Source organism: Cynoglossus semilaevis, chromosome 9 (genome assembly GCF_000523025.1).
Source record: "Cynoglossus semilaevis isolate Cse_v1.0 chromosome 9, Cse_v1.0, whole genome shotgun sequence".
NCBI classification, from domain to species: Eukaryota; Metazoa; Chordata; class Actinopteri; order Pleuronectiformes; family Cynoglossidae; genus Cynoglossus; species Cynoglossus semilaevis.
The window spans coordinates 14,897,729-14,912,434 of record NC_024315.1 but is presented as its reverse complement, the minus strand read 5'-3'; the positions used below and the strand labels follow the sequence as shown (position 1 = coordinate 14,912,434).

Genomic DNA, 14,706 nt, shown 5'->3' with positions numbered 1-14,706 from the left:
GTCTTTCAACTTTTGTTTTAACTTACTGTCATAGAGTTGTAGGAAACCTCACGTCTCCACTGACTGCTACTGAGAAATAATAAAACACACTTACAATAATCACTTACTTTTTGACTTAAATTGACTTAATTGTCCCTGGATTTTTGCAGCTTCACTGGAAGGGGGCGGGGGGGGGGGGGGGTCCTGGGTCCAACTACAGAATATATGCTTCACATGTTCCCACCTTATTAAAAGGCTGTACATGGAGAGAAGCAACCAATCACATTTACATTCCCAGCTCTTCTAGAAACTAGTGATGCATCAAAAACATAAAAGCTCAACACAGACCACTACACTGTCGCACAGAACCCTGGATTTTAGATTTAATCAATAATCTACCAATCACAGGTCTGGGTAGTTTTCTGAGAGTAACTCTACCTACGTATCACACCAAAGCAGAAAACAAAGTATTTTTAAATGTACTTTGATACTCTCAGAACTCCTTTCTACAGACAACTCACCGGAAACCCCGATTCTTGGGTTTACAGTGTGCTTGACACTTTTGGTCAAACCAACCCCGCTCCACCACAACAGCTGGGGGAGGATTTCCGAGCCCGTGTCCGCGAACACGGTGGCGGCTACAGGAGGTGGAGTTCGCCCGAAGCAGATGCCAAAGCTCTCGCAAACTCCGGCTGCAGCTCTGCTTTTAATTTCGCTGCCAAAGCCTTCAGAGAGACGCCGTGTGAGGGGGGAAAGGGTGGCAACCAGAGGCGGACGGAAGAGGACGCACCACAGCCAGTGCGCACAGTGTTGTGTTGGTTGGAAACATGCATGCCTGCGAAAACTGGAGCCATCCAGACCTGGGGAGACTCGTCAAAAGTGGTCGTCGCTGTTAAGGAGGTGCCTTTTAACACCCAGGAGAAAAATCAATGGGGGTTTCCTGCGTTGCTCTGGAGATTTTCTTCTTCTTTGCTCTGAGGGAATGCGAGGGCAGGAAATCCAGCCTCTGCTCCAAATAACCACAGACTTCTAACTGGGTCTCACTCCAAACGCAGGAAATACGGCCTGGGAAAAAAAGTTAAGGAGCTTTTGGAAACAAGAGGGGGATCTTTTTTATCGCTGACGTTTTGCGTGCGCTTTACGACCTGGTTGTGTGTATACGTGTGTGTGTGTGTGTGTGTCAATCGCTCCTGTTATTCCAGACAGAGTTGAAAAGACATTCAGGAGTTACACGCTGCTGCTGCTGTTGTTATTGCAAGAGTTTTGATCATCACTATTTATAGAGCAACCTATTCCGACCGAGGCTGTTCCTCATAGCTGCAGCCTATGGTTTGCCAACTGCGCGCAACAAGTTGCAGACACTCCCAACACGGGCAAACGTGGGCTAAACTTGGGGCAGCGGATGGTATCTGTGCGCTTCTGTTTTCGGACTACGCGTCTCCTAATAGCGCACAGCCCTCCCCGACCCCCTCTTTGGAAGGCAGGAGGGGAATAAACGGTGGAGACCCGGAGAGGCAGTTCAGGAAAGGACGGGGCCGGATCAGTGGGAACAGGCCTGGCTGTCAGGCCTCTCCTGGTGCCGTTCCTGGACCGGACAGGGCTCCAGAATAATCCCGTTTGCAATATTTTGCAAAGGCCTGGTGGATTTATAATGCAAGAAGTGTAAACCATTAAAGAACTCCTTTAGGTGAAATACAGGGAGTTGAGGAGATGAATTGATCTAAATTTCAAACCACCCACATTTCCCTTTTTACCCCACAGTTATACCTGGCTGCATGTAGAAACGACCACCACTGTATGTAGCTACTTTTTTTTAAATGTTTTCTTTCCACCATAACTTTAACCGTTGAACGGTGGATGATTTCATACTTTCCTTCCCCGTATTTGTGTCTGACCACTACCAGCTGTTCCTGCCCACTCCACACTGGGGCATTTCTAACAACAGGACCGACGGCGGAACCCACGGTTAGTCGTGGAGAGAACGGTGACAGAGGAACTTCTGGAGCCACTCACTGTTGACACTAACTGTTCATTCAATGCAGCCATGACATTTAGCTGCCATGTTTTCCTCCTCCCATCTCCTCACTTGTAACTTTATTCCGGAATGAAGACAGCAACAGACTTTTCCCTGAAGCTGCCTGTGTGATGGCAGACCCGTCTAAACACTGCGCACATCCAGCAGAAGTCATTTCCAGTCATGTAACGTCAGAGGCAGAATTGATGGCGGTTTAACCCCCTGGTTGCATCACTGACCAGCGCTTTTCCGAGAAGGATGTTCAATTCAGGGGGCTGAGGAGCGAGGACAAAGCCGGGCTCTAACTCTTGGGTGAAGGATACATGTAACGTGAGTAGTGACGCGAACCCGGGCACGGATAATGAGCTGCTCAAGAAAGTAGAACGGTGTCCGTCGTGTGAGTGACAGTCCAGGTTGTTGTGTGCGTAGAGGACACTTGTCTGTGATGCGTACCGTTCATGCAGAGTGACAACTTAAGCAGACGCCGTTGCTGCCCCCCCTCCCCGCCCCCCGCCCTCTAACTGTCTGCCTGTCACTGTCACCTCTCCTCCTCTCGCTGGTTGTGCTGCGCGCGACGCCTATGCAAACGTCAATATTGTAGATTTTAATTTTTCATACTCAAATCCTGCCTTTCTTTTTTTTTTTTTTTTGCCACACGTCAGTCAACATGGCTTCGTCGCAGCAGCAGCAGCAGCAGCAGCAGCGACGTCCTCTTATGCGTGGCACTGAAGTCAGCTGTGACTCCAGCGGCGACGGCGCTGTGACCGTGAGAATCGCCAACAGTGCGCCACACGTGCGTCAACATGAGCCGCTGAAGGCTGCCATGAGTGGAGCGGGGGGCGACCCAGCCCCCCATAAATACAGCATCTCATCCAGCGGCAGCTCAGCTGAGTCCAGACCGGTGGGGACCTCCACCTTGAGGGAGCACAGAAAGGCACCGCCCCTGTTTGAACGCTCAGCTGCCCAGTGCTGGGACCCCAAATTTGACTCCTCCATCCTGGAGGAAGCATGTCAAGAGAGGTGCTTTCCTCAGACACAGCGCCGGTTCCGCTATGTGCTCTTCTACCTTGCAGTGGCAACCGTACTCTGGGGGGTCTATTTTGGGGTCAACAGTGAACGTTGTGACCCGTTGACCTTCCTGGCTCCCACGGTCTCCTTTTTGACCCTGTTAGTGCTCCTCTTTTTGTTTACTTTTACCCAGCCTTACACATGGATGTTCAATCAGGCCTCCTTACTCCTAATTGCAGTCACCTTTGCCATTACATTAGCCCCACAAGTACAAACTGCTGGTTATACGGAGCTGGAGTGGACCAGTGACGGGAATACCTCATATCACTCCACAGATGAACTAGGAAAATCTACAACTCACTGCATTTCCCCTGTTGGCACATTCTCCCTGTGCATGGAGGTTCTTCTTCTGTTGTACAGTGTCCTACATGTGCGTTTGTACGCCTCAGTGATGCTTGGACTTCTCTACTCGATATTATTCGAGGCATTAGGATGGCTACCATTGCTTCAAAACAATTCAAACACAGCCAGATGGCACACGGACCTGACCGGTTCCAGCCCTGATTGGGGAGGGCACACACTCCGCTGGCTGGCTCCGGCCAAAGCTCTGCTCCACTTGTGTGCCCATGTCATCGGCATCCATATTTTTATCATGTCAGAGGTTCGTTCCCGCAGTACTTTCCTCAAAGTGGGCCAAGCCATTATGCATGGCAAAGACTTGGGGGTGGAGAAGGCCTTGAAGGAGCGAATGATTCACTCAGTCATGCCGCGGCGAGTTGCAGATGAACTGATGAAGCAAGGAGATGATGAGGGCTGCAATGAGAACTCTGGCAAGCGCTATTCCTCCGGTGCTTGCTCTGCCTCGGCTGTCTCAGTTGGCGGAGTGGGAAGCTGTGGAGCTTCACAAACCCAGAGTTCCACCAGCCCCAAAAATCACTCCCACAACAACCACAAACGCAAGAAGACCTCCATCCCCAAAGGACAGATAATATTCAGGCCCTTCAATATGAAACGCATGGAGCCAGTGAGCATCCTCTTCGCAGACATCGTGGGTTTCACCAAAATGTCGGCAAATAAATCTGCGCCAGCTTTGGTGGGCCTTCTCAATGACCTGTTTGGACGTTTTGACCGGCTCTGTGAACTTACTTTTTGTGAAAAGATAAGCACTCTGGGAGACTGCTACTACTGCGTAGCCGGCTGCCCCGAGCCCAGGCCGGACCATGCACACTGCTGCGTAGAGATGGGCCTGGGGATGATTCAGGCCATCGAACAGTTCTGCCAGGAGACGTGTGAGACGGTCAGCATGCGCGTCGGTGTTCATACTGGAACTGTCCTCTGTGGTATCCTTGGAATTAAACGCTTCAAGTTTGACGTGTGGTCAAACGACGTCAACCTGGCCAACCTGATGGAGCAGCTGGGTGTCGCAGGCAAGGTCCACCTGTCAGAAGCCACCTTTCGCTTCCTGGATGACCGTTACCAGTCTGAAGATGGGCGTGTGGCCGAAAGAGCCGGGCACAGTGCGGTGGAGAAGCTCAAAGGTAAGCGCTCATGTTTGACTGGTAATTATTAAATATTAAAGACACAGTGGAAGCTAACTTTTTTCTCAGCTTAAAAGACATATGTAATTATATATATATAATATATAATTCAAATCATATACTGATACAAAATAGAAAATACCTTCACATGGCACCATAGGCCATAACACAGTATATTACAATGTAATATATTATTATCTTCAAGAATTTAACATACAAGTGTTTAATACAAACAAACGAAAAATATAATAAATCCAAATAAGCATATTTTAGTAGAGAGTTTATTCAGACCTTATCGTGACTATCTGTGATCTAAATGGTCATCAGAGTTACACGGGGTCATGACATGCCGAGACAACACACAAATATGTTAACCAACCAGCCGGTCCTGTTAAAACTGTTTACCAACAGAAGCAGGCGATCAGGCTACAAGATCAAGAGATTAGCGCAACAGGAAAAGAGATGTGTTTGGATTCAAATCAACTGGATCTGGTTCAACTTTCTGTAGCAGCCAGTAAATATTAATTGCTACTATCTCATCCTGAAGTATGCCCATCTAAAAATAAACCAACATGTGTCATCTCATACATCAGTATTCACCACCTCCATTTAAACCAATTTTTCAGAGAAGTCTTTTTCACTGTGAGAGAGTTTCTTTTTTCTGTCTTCTTATACTGTATGTATAGCAGTCAGGTGATGACAGAAACACATTTATTTTTATCTGACTGGCTTCGCAAGGAAAATTCATATTTACATTTTCAATTGAATAAATCTGAAACATACCAAGCACAATTAATACAACATTTAAACATAAACGTCTTTCTAAACATTTCTAAACATCTCTCCTGTGGTGGAAGCTAACAGTGAAGGCCTCTGCTGCTGTATTCTAATGTTGGTCATCATGGTGGTACTCAGAGAGATCAGTGTTTTCTCAGGTGGTACTGAGTATAAAAAGTTGGAGAACCACTGATCTAAAGCATTGTTTCCCAAAGACTGGGGCGTGACCCTCAGGTGGGTCGCAAGAGATTTTCTATTTTTTTGGGTCATCTCACATCATGTTTCCCAGGAGTTTACTAATAATATGGGTCGACTTGGGTCGTGAAGGTTTGTGTATTTTAAAATATGTGTCCCCAGAAAAAAAGAAACACTGAGCTAAATGCTAAATTCTAGACCCAATAATCTGGATTACAGTAAGAAATGCCTTGTGATTGAACTGTTGTCAGCTGTTATTATTACAGGCCTTCAAATGTAGGGTAATTGTGTTAAAGAGAAGGACACCGTGACCTGGATACAGTAACTGAGACACTTTAAGGACGTATATTGTGTCAAGTAAACCATGACAAACACTGGACACGAGGAGCAGACAATGCTGTCTCTTAGTGTCACTGTAGCCTTTCAGAGGATGACTGTGGCTTTCTTCTAATAACCAATCACCTTTGTCCACTTATTGGCCCTTGTGGTACAGTGAAATGACTTTTGGCTTCCTCTCATCGTCCTCTTTCTGTCTGCTGCTGTTTTTCCACATCTGAACTATAAAATAGTAAAAAGATATATTTAATTTCACTCTAACTCAGAGAGATATTCTCAGTTGTCTCATTTGCTGGGTAATACCATGAGTGGAATGTTTTAAAGATTGTTTTCTTTAGTTTTTATTTCAGTTCCCCTTGTTACTCTGGCTGACCTCTGGTTCTTTACCTTTCACACTCCACGTCTCTCTCTGTGCTTTTCATCCTTCTTTTGTTGTTATCGCATTTACTGCCTGTTGTGCAACACTGTCTGTGGTCTGACACAGCTTTTAGATACTGCAGCTCTTGCAGCAGATTCAAAGAGTCTGCTAAAAATGTTTTCAACATTTAACAGTGCAAAAATATTTGTAAATGTCTTCTTCAAAAAACAGTTTTTCAGCTGCTGATATCCTCTGGTTGAATGAATGCATGGATTGTAGGGGATGATGCAGAGGCAAACATCATGGCAAACATTCAAATGCAGACGAGGCGTCACAGCTTCAGTGATAAATGTAGAATTATGTAGGCATATGAAGGTAGGAACTCAGATTTGTGTCAAAACGGGGGAAATTATGATGACGAAAAGCTTTAAAGAACGTTACACCCTTTTAAATATGAGTTGTGTAAGCTGCTTAAAAGCCTAACAATAACACACATCTGATCCCCGACACGTGAGTGAGGTGGAACAATGTGATTTTACTCTGATGTCTACTGCTTCCCAAATATTTTAACCTGACTCCCATAAAAGAAAACAAATACAAAAAGTTGTCTGTAGCTTTGAAATCACACTTTATTAAAAGAAAACAAATACAAAAAGTTGTTTTTACTTTGTCTGTAGCTTTGAAATCACACTTTTGCTCTTCATGCAAGAAACAAAAGTGAAAGGGTTAAAACATAAAAATGAAAATAAAATACAAGATTCGGCCTAATATTTCCATGCTTTATCTAAGGAAGTGAGATCTAGTTTGGAGCTATGAGAGAACAGTTAGTTCCTCAATCCCTCTGGGTAAAAATATACATAGAAAATACAAAGAAAGACAAAAGTAACTACTATTCTTTTTAATATTTCTATTTTATCAAACTGTTTGGAAAGGGAAGTAAGAAGTAACATTCTGACCAGCAGTTCAGTGTAAACACTTGAACAGGGGACATTCATATTGTTGATACATTTTTCCCTAAAACCTTCCATTAATGAAGGGTTGAAGCTAATTGATAAACTTGTTGGGTTTTTTTGTTGGTTTTTTTTTGCTGATTCATCACAGATCAAAACTCTGCACCGAAAAAATGTTGGATTTGAAACCTGGATGGTTCTAGCAGATTGTTGGCTACTAGCAGCGGGTTTTAAGTTTGGAGAAGTGGTTGAGTTTGGAGATGTTATCCATCAGTGTAAACACCTTTGGTGAACTCTGTCCAGTAACATTCTGAGCTGGTTGAAGTTGTGGCTAAATGTTTTCTTTGTCAGTTTGTGATACTTCCTGTACGTCTTTGTACAAACAGGTCCCTACTTTGCTAAATTGCGCCATGGCGTCCGTGCTTCCGTGCTGGTTGTTATACTACCATTGAAGCATCTGTTAAACAGCAGAACAGCTCTGCCCTCTGTTAGCCTCTTTAGCTACTTCAGCTACCTGAATCATTACTAGACAAATATTTATGAAAAATACTGTCTAGAATTAGTCACTGACAGATACCTAGTTCATAACATGTTCTCTTCCTTTTCATTTTTGGTCATGGAGTGTTGGAATACCTGAATCTCATTCATTGAGACACTGACAGTCATAGCAGATCTGAACTACAGACGTGGCTTTGTGCATCAACCACAGAATGATTTATCACCGAGAGCTTTACAGGCTGTATTTGCATAATGTTATGACAAATATCATAAAACTGTGTGTGTGTTAAGATTTGTCTGTCTATTGTCTAAATAGCGGCGACAATTTGTCAGTGTGGCTGGCAGTTATACTGATCATTGTAGAAGCAATAACTTGATTTCAAGCAGCCCCATATATATTAAGTTCAGTGTTAACTGATGTGTTGACGTTCTAGCCTTTTATCATTCATTAAATGAACCCGAGAAATAACATCACAGTTTTTTGTTTTTTTTTTAATATTGCTTTTACAATTTGCACAGCGAGAGCATGGTTCAGTGGATCGACCTCTGGTTAGGTGGACACTCTGAAGTGAGCATATGTAGGATTTTGAATGTGAATGGTTGGTTCTGTACACAGGGTGTCCTCAGTTACGATGTTGACGAGCTACGGAACGAAATGTGACCTCTGCTTTTAACCCATCACCAAAGTGAACAGTGGGCAGCTTTAAGCTCCCGGGGAGCAGTGTGTGGGGACGGTGCCAAGCACCTCATTGGTAACTAAGCTGGTGGACTCGAACCAGAAACTTTATCATTGAAGACCTTGCTGGTGGACTCAAACCAGAAACTTTATCATTGAAGACCTTTCCCATCATTCGGTTGTATGGTGTTAAAACTTCCCAACTAGTTCACATTGGAACTAGTCAGTGAGCAAAGCGGACAAACACGTTGTCCAAGTTATTCACCAAACATCTTTAATTTAATTCAAATTCTTTAATTTAGTCTCTTTTAGTGTTATTTTTTGGTAACTTTTTTCCCTGCATTATATATCTATATATACATATATATGTATGTATACATATATATACGTATACTGTATATATATATATATATATATATATTTTTTTTTTTTTACCACATTGTATGAAGACTGTATGTTTGACAGTGCAACAAATGAAAAGCTCCCCAGTTCTGGCATAACTTCTTGTCTCCTTTTCTGCTGTATAAACCTCTTCACTTCTTATTAATAATCCCTCCTGTTGTCCCTGCACATCCATGTCTGCTTGATTTGGTGGAACGTTAACCCTGCCGTCACATCTCAACCACCCCACATGTTTCAATACAAGTTTGTCATTCCTGTTGCATAAGAATGTGTTGAGTCAACTGTGTGTGTTCTGAGTTGATAAGCATGCCCAGCCCTGCTTTAGTCTGATTGGAGACGTGTGCACATGCTGTCTCAGGCCATTGATGGACATTGCATGTACGTATATACTGTAGCTTCTATAGCTTGCAGACAAATTGTCGGAAATGGTCCTTGATCTTGGACTTGATAGAGTTGAGTGACTGGTGTGAGTCGACCAGTTCCCTCATGCACAAATGCACGCTGTGTGATGAACAGGTAACAAGTTTAGTGACTTTTTTAAAAATAATATTTTCTTCTCTTTTTGTTACTTAATAACTGCAGTGCTGCCAAAGTAGTAGCTGTAAAACTGAACAACAGCTGACCGTGCTCTCCTTGATTACCTGATAATTAGCTAATTATTATGCATTACAATGGCTGTACATTTTAAGATGTTCAAAAGTACATTTTGTACACATTTCCTTGGCGGGAAACTCCATATCACCTTATCCTTGTGGTCAGTGTAATCTGAGAAGTGTGATATTTGAGGAAAGAGGAGAACAAAAGAGAAGCTGGAAGAAGTATTAGGTATTCAAGTCATACAGTAACACCTAGTTCTTCCCACAGTGTCATGTAGTAAAGCAGGTGTCAGTGTTGAGGCGTGCATGTGCAGGGTGGCTTGGTTTTGTAATGATAAGCTAAAGGTTAGTGATAAAATTGTTAGTGTTTAAAAAAAGACTAAAATACCAAAAATAATATCAAAGCAGAAAACTCCCTGTTCAACAAGTATTTCCTGCCATGACACACGTACAGTAAGAAAAACTTCTAGCAGCCCTGTTTTCATCAGAGATTTTATTCTATAATTCTGAGTGATATCGTTTTTAACGTTTTTATTTTTTTATTGTTACAAAAAGCTTCAGTGCCTCATCTAAGGACTGATGTTTGAGTTTAGTTTATGTTTATTCAAATTTGGGTAAAGAAGAAATCAGATGGATCTAGATTATTTTAACATTTCAATTTAAAATCTGATGTTTGCTCTGGTTTCAAAATCATTCTTTTTGGAGAGTAGTAAATACACTGGAGACTCCTGAGTAGTGATGGGATCCGGGTATCAAAATGATAAAAGAACTAGAACATTTTATTATCAATTCCCATACGTATTCCTTAGAGATCTAACATAACTTTGTTATAATTAGACAATTATAATGTATAATGTCTCAGAAGTCTTTGACTTGTCTTGTATTTTTGTGTTTAGAGTAGTGGACCCTAACCCTGGAACCAATGGATTGTAGCACTTACACATTTCTTCATATGCAGTCAGTCATGATCATGCATTTAACACGGAGCCGTGTCATTTGGCAGCGGACTTCACTGTGCTGTCAGATCCACGTTGGTCATTCCCGCTGGACGGCCGTTGTGTGGCAGACCAACAGAAAGCCGGAGAATCCATGTAGTGAGACTGTAAAATGCCTTGTGAACAGCTGTGGCGTGTGTGTTTATGACACTGACGCAGTGATAGTTGGCGTGCGTCACTACTTCGGTCAAAACTCTAATGTGTATGACACACATACACAGAGCAAGAGGGAGAAAAAGAGAGAGTGAGACAGACAGACAGAAAGAAAGAAAGAAAGACAGAGAAACCATTTGGAGTTTGATTTGATTTCCTTTTCATTCTAATAAAATGATATTCTTCCATTAATTTGAATTGTGTGAGGCTAAATAAGGCTAGACTAAGATGAAGTGTGATATTGATTCACAGTAAAGAAACAAAACACAGTATTAAAACTTTAATCTTATGCCGTATATGATGGCAAATAACACATTTCGTCCAAGAATGATCCAGAGAAGGAAAGTCCTAACAGAGAGAAGTACTTCTAATACATCTTATAACTTATATCACATGCATGATGATGCATGAAATGTGACTTGTACTGTATGTTTATACAGGGCTTTGAGTTGTTAAAGGAAATGTGTCATTAACATCTGGGTCCACCAGATTACAATACGTCAGATAAATGCTAACATGATCAGTAGCTAGCCTATGCTAATTTTTAGACAAATATATATTTGAAGTTTCATATAATCAGACAGTCCAGTTGGACAGTCCTTTTACCCTGAAGTCACTGGGATGTGTTCTTACTGGTCCAGGATGTGATTCTGTCTTTTGCAGGGGTCAGACCCGTGTCTGTCTCTGTGTGTGTTCTGTGATTCCTCCCAGATACTGTAGAGTAGTGTCTCCATGGTTGTTTTTCTGTCCTTATTTTAACGTGTTGTTTTCCACTTTGAATTTCAACACGGTGTAAATGCTTTGTTAATGCGTTACACTAATTTACTGGAGACTCACATCTAGATTTACTCTGAATTTGATGTGACAAAACGCATATTTTTGACTCGATAAACTTGTCAAATACACGAACAGACGCTCCACTGCTTATAGTTGCTATTGTGGAGAAGGAAATGGAGGGAGCAAGACTCCAAGGAGGGCACAAGAGAGAGGAAGGGGGTGGAAGGATGGGAGAGAGGAATGAGAGGTTACTCAAAGGAGGATCGTGTGAGAGCCTCATCCCTGAGCTCCATCAGCTTGTCCAAATATGGAGTCTTGTGCCTTCGCATGAGGCCCTTTCGTCAAGACCCACCACTGACCAGAGAGAAAACCAGAGGGTAGTGGCTGGGTGGAAGTAGGAGAAAGATGAAGAGGACACAGCACAGATAGTATGAAGGGCCAGCTGCAGGAAATGTTGGAATAGACGTATGGAAGATTGGAAGGAACAATGAGAAGAGGTTCATGATGAAGGTTAGAGATAGATGAGGAGAGGGCAATGCAGGAAGGTCTGTGAAAAAGAAAAAAAAACATGCAGCCTTCTATATTTAGTGCTGTGGTTGTTTATTTTCTGACTGATGAAAATGAAGAATGTGAGAGGCTTGACTAGAGAAAGTTTGGTCTCCGTAACTCTTATCTATGGAACGTTTGACATTATTTCTATGTCCAGCTTTTCAGTGTGATAACTCAGCCGTCTGTGAGACCACGGGGGTGGAGGTCAAAGGTCTCTTAGTACATTCTGTATTGCAGTCAGTTGTGTTATTCAGTAACTGCAAAGTCTGCAGTTGACTCTTCCAGCTGTGCATTTACTGCAATGTCAGCTAGTGTATAGCATTTAATATCAACTGTTGGCCCGCGGGGCCGAATTTAGCCGACAACTGGATTCCAATATTGTGAGTATCAAAGAGAAAATATTGTGTGGTCCCCACTATTAAAGTAACTGAAAAATCAACAACTAAGACTTAAATAACTGTGCTGTCATTTATGACTATTTTTGATCTTTGATTAGATGTCTGACCAGAAAAACATTTTGGCTCTCTGATAAATATAGTTGCTGACCCCTGGTTTATAGAGTCCACCTTGACGCACGGACGGCTGTTTTTGTGTGTGAGTATTTAAATCTGTGCTATTGTTCCACTTAATGTGTGTTCAAGAATAGAGTTGATTGGTAAGAGCTGAAGAGCAGGCCATGCTTTGTTCAAGCCTCGTATCAACTAGTCAAAGGTCACTCACTCCCGGCCCTTTGACTCTTTTCACAGTATCATCAGCTGCTATCAGGGGCTAAATACTTTGCTATTTTGTACTAGTGACAGTGTTGTTGTCTAGCTGACACCTAACCTTGCTTGTAAAAACCAAGTCTTGGTTGATGCTCTTTTTTAAGCCCAGTCCTGACTCCAAAAAGGACCATATAAAAAAACTATAAAAAATATATTTTTAATGTATTTTCTGTTACACATTTCTACCTCCTTTCTTCATGTTTCTTTATACTTGTAAAGCTATTTTTGGCACAATTAGAGACTAAAAACATGGTTAAAAAGCTCAACTCTTCTAGTGTAATAAACAAACCAAAACCAAATAGAACTAAAACTTGTAAAACAGTTAGGCCAACCAGGTAGATTAAGATTAAGACAGATGCTGTAGAATTTTGAGAATTGGCAGAGACCACTCCTGTGGGAATTCCCACCCGCCTGCCATCACACAGTAGAGTAGCACTCTGCACAAAGCTGCCAACAGATAAACGTTCTTAGGGAGTACCGCCACATACTTTGTGCAGAGGTGGCATATTCAGCTGACAGGCTGAGGGAATGATGACGTGACAACGAAGGATTCACTAGGTGGTCGCAGGAGCCGAAGACAGGATTCTGGAAAGAGTCAGTCGAGTGTGGTGGAGTGAGGTCAGGAAGTTAGGAACGGGCAGGGTAGAAAACAGAAGGTCAAAACGTAACAAAACAAAGCAAAGAATAATCCAGTGTTGAGCGTCTGTCGTGTTGTTCAATGGTAGGTGCAGTAGGTTGGCTGCAGTTGGTGAAAAACAGGTAAGACGGTAGGTTTAGTTTTAAATTGCTGTTCTGTGTTTGCGCTGAGCTGCGTTCCAGTTGGATTATAATTAATTATTATTCAAAATTACTAACTCACGGAAGTCTGACAAAAGAAACGTACGCAGTAATAGATGGGAGTTCACCTCTGAGACTTAGCAGCTTGAACACACTTCATCATCAGCGCTCACCCTGACTGTATTATTGTACTATGGAGATCAGCAGGTGCTGTTTTAAAACTGGTAACAGTGGTTTCTGAACAGCACCATCAACGACATCATAGACAAGAGGTTTAGTTCTGGTGCAGCAGAAGCAGCAGTACTGTTAGTCACATTAGTAGTAGTTGGAGTCGTAGAAGTACAACTACTACTATAAGCTGACCTGTGTTCTTTCTACCAACTTGTCTTTATAAATCATTAAAAATCACTGGGCCTCACTGAAACATATGGTATCTTTTATGGAGTGATGTCCTAGGACAGCCTCGTGACTGTCAGTATGCAAAGGCACATAACGCGCTCATTCATGCATGACTACGGCTCAGTGGAAAAGTGTTGCTATCCCCCCGAGTTAGAATTACCATGAAAGATTGTATCCAGCAACAATAGATTTTTTCTTTCACACACCTAAGGTTGAATTCTCCCAAAATATCAGAAGATGACACTCTCCCCCGTACACCCTGAGGCCTGATGTAGAGTTAAGAGATCGAGGGGACGATTGATGCAGCGAGAAGGCTGAAATGGAAGTCGACGAGGAATGTGGGTTATGTCAGGCATGCTAAACTTATTGACCTTCAAAGTACTCCCAGTTTCCCCTGTCTCTCTGCTGTTGTTATCTCCTGTCTCCAACTCACTAGGATCCTGCATCTTATCCAGAAGGACTACTGGGACAGGGCCACGCTGGCTGTGTGTTCAGTGTTTATCTTCTGCATTGCTTTTCAGTATCTCTGATGTCCACACAGTGTATTAGCAGCACTATTTCATAGTAGCCTACTGAATACATTTAGCATCATTAATACACCTTCAGAATGGGGAAACACAGACTGGGTGTTCAGTACAGGAGGCCCTCAGTTTACGACATCCTTGACCTGCAGTGTTTCCTGGTTACGTCACCATCTCCCATGGATTGGTTAAGAAGGACTTGTAGCCTTTTGAGTTCCTTTTTTAAAGTAAATTTTTTTACTTTAAAAAAAACAAAACAAAACAAAAATAATATCCTGCATACATTACTAATACTACAAATCCCACCAGTTTATAGTGGCTATATAGTGGCAGGCCAGCTTTAATACACATTTGATTTGATCTCACTGGCCAAATATAACCACACCAGCGGCCAGATTTGGCCCGCGGGCCTGAGTTTGACACCTATGCTCTAAAGGGTCACGC

At 42.6% G+C, this 14,706-nt stretch overlaps 1 protein-coding gene across 4 annotated transcripts in view; it reads left to right on the top strand.

The window, feature by feature from the left end:
* The first annotated feature begins 154 nt into the window (after positions 1-154).
* LOC103384091 (adenylate cyclase 9) overlaps positions 155-14,706 on the top strand; it is a 26,881-nt gene continuing 12,329 nt past the window's right edge. Inside the window, exons 1-2 of one of the 4 annotated variants that reach the window (XM_025058529.1) lie at positions 155-2,323; positions 2,656-4,539. In XM_025058529.1, the coding sequence (XP_024914297.1) occupies positions 2,661-4,539 (1,879 nt within the window). In that variant the 5' untranslated portion in view covers positions 155-2,323; positions 2,656-2,660. The remainder of the gene's footprint in view (positions 2,324-2,655; positions 4,540-14,706) is intronic. The other 3 variants (XM_025058530.1, XM_025058528.1, XM_025058531.1) reach the window with 3 other exon arrangements.